The 3,659-nt window shown below is 32.7% G+C and overlaps 1 protein-coding gene across 1 annotated transcript; it reads right to left on the reverse strand.

The window, feature by feature from the left end:
- Window positions 1-237: 237 nt before the first annotated feature.
- On the reverse strand, window positions 238-1,891 carry LOC145069335 (transcription factor MYB41-like). The gene is made up of 3 exons (XM_079016267.1): window positions 1,607-1,891; window positions 1,357-1,486; window positions 238-1,166 (listed from the first exon to the last, which is right to left on the reverse strand). Exons 1-3 carry the CDS (start codon window positions 1,737-1,739, stop codon window positions 404-406), a joined length of 1,026 nt encoding a protein of 341 aa, XP_078872393.1. The 5' UTR covers window positions 1,740-1,891; the 3' UTR covers window positions 238-403.
- Between the last annotated feature and the right edge of the window lie 1,768 nt (window positions 1,892-3,659).

A 3,659-nucleotide genomic window follows, 5' to 3' on the forward strand; every position in this document is an offset into this window, starting at 1 on the left:
TCTGATTTTTGTAAGATTTTTGTTTATATTTTGAATGAAAGGGTATTCTTAAGTCCACCTTTTTTTATCTGGAATGTAGAGCTAAAATTAGTTGGTTATACTGTAAATATTCTTCCATTGTCTTAGTTTTCAAACTTATTTTCCGTTTGCTTTACTGGGAATATGTAATAATAGGAGGAGAATCTGTATATAGCATGCTTGTTATATTCTACAGTCATGGATGAGAAGAAAAGCTAATTAAAAAACAACATTATTTATATAAAACTAACTCAATAATACAAACTTGTATTATTCACAAAATGATAAAACTTCCAGCAAAAGAACACCACATCCTAACAGCTCGAATGGACCATTGTCAAAAACAGCCACCTGGTTCCATTCACATTGTAGTCGCACTAGCTAGCTATAACATGAAATCTTCAAACTCAAAGCTTTCTGGAATCTCAAATTTAAACATGCTGCAGTAAGTTTCTCTGTCATCCTCAGTGGAGCTGCTGTTGACGAATGTTGATGATGAGTTCAGTGGCGTAGGACTTGACATGGGTGTTGATAAAACCGAATCAAAGTTGAAGTTCTGGGCCTTCTGGTTTGTAGGGTTGTATTTATTTTCTACAATTGATGGCTCGAAACTCGAGGTCTCTGATGTCTGTGCCCTATATTGATCACTTTGCGTTTCGATTGGAAGGGTAACAAGATCATTCGATATGCATGGGGGCATGAAATTTCCATCAACAACTTGACCATTCATGTTAACCATGTTAGGTGAAAAATACTGATCACTGTGACTTTCTTGATTCAAAAGCTGACTACTTGGAACACTTGTTGGAATGGAAGTGCAGTTTGGAAGCTGGTGATGAAGAGTTTGGTTCATAGGATTCATTTGGTTATTGAAAAACAAATCTTGGTTTTCTTGACTCGAAGATGTGGCTAATAGAGTGGCAAGTCTAAGAACTTCGGGATTTACAAGCGTATGGAGGTTCAAAAGGTTTGAGAGATTTAGTTGAGCTGAGTTGAGTATGGAAGAAAGGTCCATGAGTTCTAAACGAGGACTATGAGTCACTGGATCGATTCCATTTCTGAGTAGCCTCTTGCGAATGTGGGTGTTCCAGTAGTTTTTGATTTCATTATCGGTTCTTCCAGGTAAACGAGCAGCAATTGCTGACCACCTATATATAATTCAGGAAACTATGAGATAAGAACACGACAAAAGTTCAATCGATATTTAAACAAGTGAAAAAGTTGAATATTATTCTTCTAAACCATCACTATTGAACTGGGTATCATTTTTTTGAGAAGATTATTTGAAATCATGGAAACATAATTCTATAATGATGAATATTTGAAAGGTAAACTTACTTATTCCCAAGCATACTGTGTAGTTGAATGATAGTTTCTTCTTCTTCAAATGAGAATCTTCCTCTTTTGATATCAGGCCTCAAGTAATTTGTCCAACGAAGACGACAACTTTTTCCACATCGTTGAAGTCCTGTGTAGATAAAAGGGTTTCTTTTTAGTGAAAAGAAATTAATCTATATTCGTTCATCCGATTGAGCATAAAAGAAAAAGGAAAAGATCAATTAACGAATGCATGGAGACATTAATTTACCAGCGTTCTTGGGAAGGGTTCGCCAATTACCAGGTCCATGAAGTTGAATATATTCCATGAGTTTGAGATCCTCCTCTTGTGTCCATGGACCTTTCTTGAGTCCGTTTTTATCACAACATGGTGATCTTCCCATTGTTCAGTGTTAACGTACGTTCTATCAGTGAGTTTCTAGATGATCTTGAAACAGAAAAGACTGAGTACAAGAGAGAGAGAGAGAGAGAGAGAGAGATAAAGGGAAAGAGACGTTGAATAGAAAGATAGAAGATTAATAAGCTAAAGAGAAAAGTGAAACTTGTAGGTCCAAAAGGAAGATGACTTATCCCATATATATATAGATGAAGCGGACTCATGTTGCAATAGTTACGAAGTCAATATGATTTGGCGCCGGCCTGTGATCTACAGTCAACCTCTCTCCATCTCTTTGTTTGTATTAGGGTGAAAAGTTGAAAAATGGAAAAAAGCTGGAGATAAAATGACATGGAGAGGATGTAAGAAAATGAAGGTAATGTATGATTGGACATGGATGACAAATGTCGAGTTGTTGATGGAATTGACTTTTTGTTTACGTTTGACCTTTAAAAAATGATGATTTTATGGTGGGTAAGGTTGTTATATCCTCTACCAGTTGTGATGAAATGTTTCCGTGGTTTCTTCTTCTTGCTTCCCACGAAAAATACGTTTTGGATTCGTTTATGGAAAGGAGAGAAGTCACTGTTTGTTTGACGTTTGAATTTCATCACTATGGACCCATTAATTATACCTCGACGTGTCAACTTTAATATACCTTTGATACCCATATTGAGACCACACATTTTATAAACATTATGTGGTTTGAAGTTTGAATGCAATAAAGAAAATAAGTAAGTCAAGTTTATATATGTTTCTTGGTAAGAAAATCTATTAAACCTCATCATAGGCTATAAATTATCATACGTAAATTGTAGAAAAATGGAAGATCAAAGTAAATGTAAAGATCATGAGTATATGTTAAGATTGTCGTAAAACTTTAAACTAATGAAAATCCATATATTGTAATGCTTTTAACTTGTAAAATAGAACATTCAGATGTAGATACTCTTTTCATTAAAAATACCAAGTTAATAAGTTTGATCTATTACACATTCTTTCATGAATTTTCTATCCATTAGGTTAATTCCCATGCATGTTCATGTAGTGATTAGGTGGTCAATTTAAATATCTTAATCTTAACATTAGTTTTTGGGATTTCCCTGATGAATCAGACATTTTTTTATAGAATCCATTATAAAACGAAGCTCTATATATTATATATAGCTCATTATTAAAACAAATGTAGTTTTATTCATGTTCTATATATCAACCTGCACCCGAGATAATGCAAATACCTCATTGTATACTAGAACATTTCATGTTTGGTGGTCAAACTTTTTTTGACCAAAAGAACAGGGTGGTTCAGTTTCATCTTAAAACATTGTTCCTTCATATAAAAGAAATGAATTATTGAAGTAGAGTACTTGTTTTAAGCCACAAAACAAATGTCAACTAAGATTTGATTAATATAAAAAAAAAATTGCATGCAATCCAGAAACCCATATCGCACTCAATGCATGCTTTCCACATATTTATCAAATAAAATAATAAGTAACATATAATATAAAATAAAAGATACGGGTTGGATAGGTTCCATATATTATATCGAATGATTTATTTCCTAATGGATTGAATCGGGCACTGTTTATCCCGTCGACTTCTGTCCTTAGGTTGTACATTATGATGACTAAGTAAACTTATTATGTAAAATTATAACATTAATTAGTTACCATAATAATCTATTTTTAAATAGAAAGTTATGGGATGTTTAAGTATTTAGATACATCATACACGTATGACATATTTGACCCTGAACCACTTTATAATCTTTTTATGTTACCTAAAATGTTGAATTTGACTCTTTGTTAATAAGAAAAAATATATAAATATGACTCATTTCCATACATCTATCAAAATTCAAATATTTACACACTACTCAAAAAAGCTATGTATTAATACATTGTCTAATAATATATTTAGTTAA

The sequence above is a fragment of the Lactuca serriola genome, chromosome 8 (assembly GCF_051521515.1).
Source record: "Lactuca serriola cultivar US96UC23 chromosome 8, Lser_US96UC23_V15, whole genome shotgun sequence".
In the NCBI taxonomy this organism is placed as follows: Eukaryota; Viridiplantae; Streptophyta; class Magnoliopsida; order Asterales; family Asteraceae; genus Lactuca; species Lactuca serriola.

Excerpts from the sequence above, each read along its gene's own strand:
- LOC145069335 (XM_079016267.1), bottom strand. The coding sequence starts at position 1,739 with ATGGGAAGATCACCATGTTGTGATAAAAACGGACTCAAGAAAGGTCCA. Across the intron at positions 1,487-1,606 it reads AACCCTTCCCAAGAACGCTG|GACTTCAACGATGTGGAAAA; the intron begins GTAAATTAATGT and ends TTATCTACACAG. Across the intron at positions 1,167-1,356 it reads CACAGTATGCTTGGGAATAA|GTGGTCAGCAATTGCTGCTC; the intron begins GTAAGTTTACCT and ends AATTATATATAG.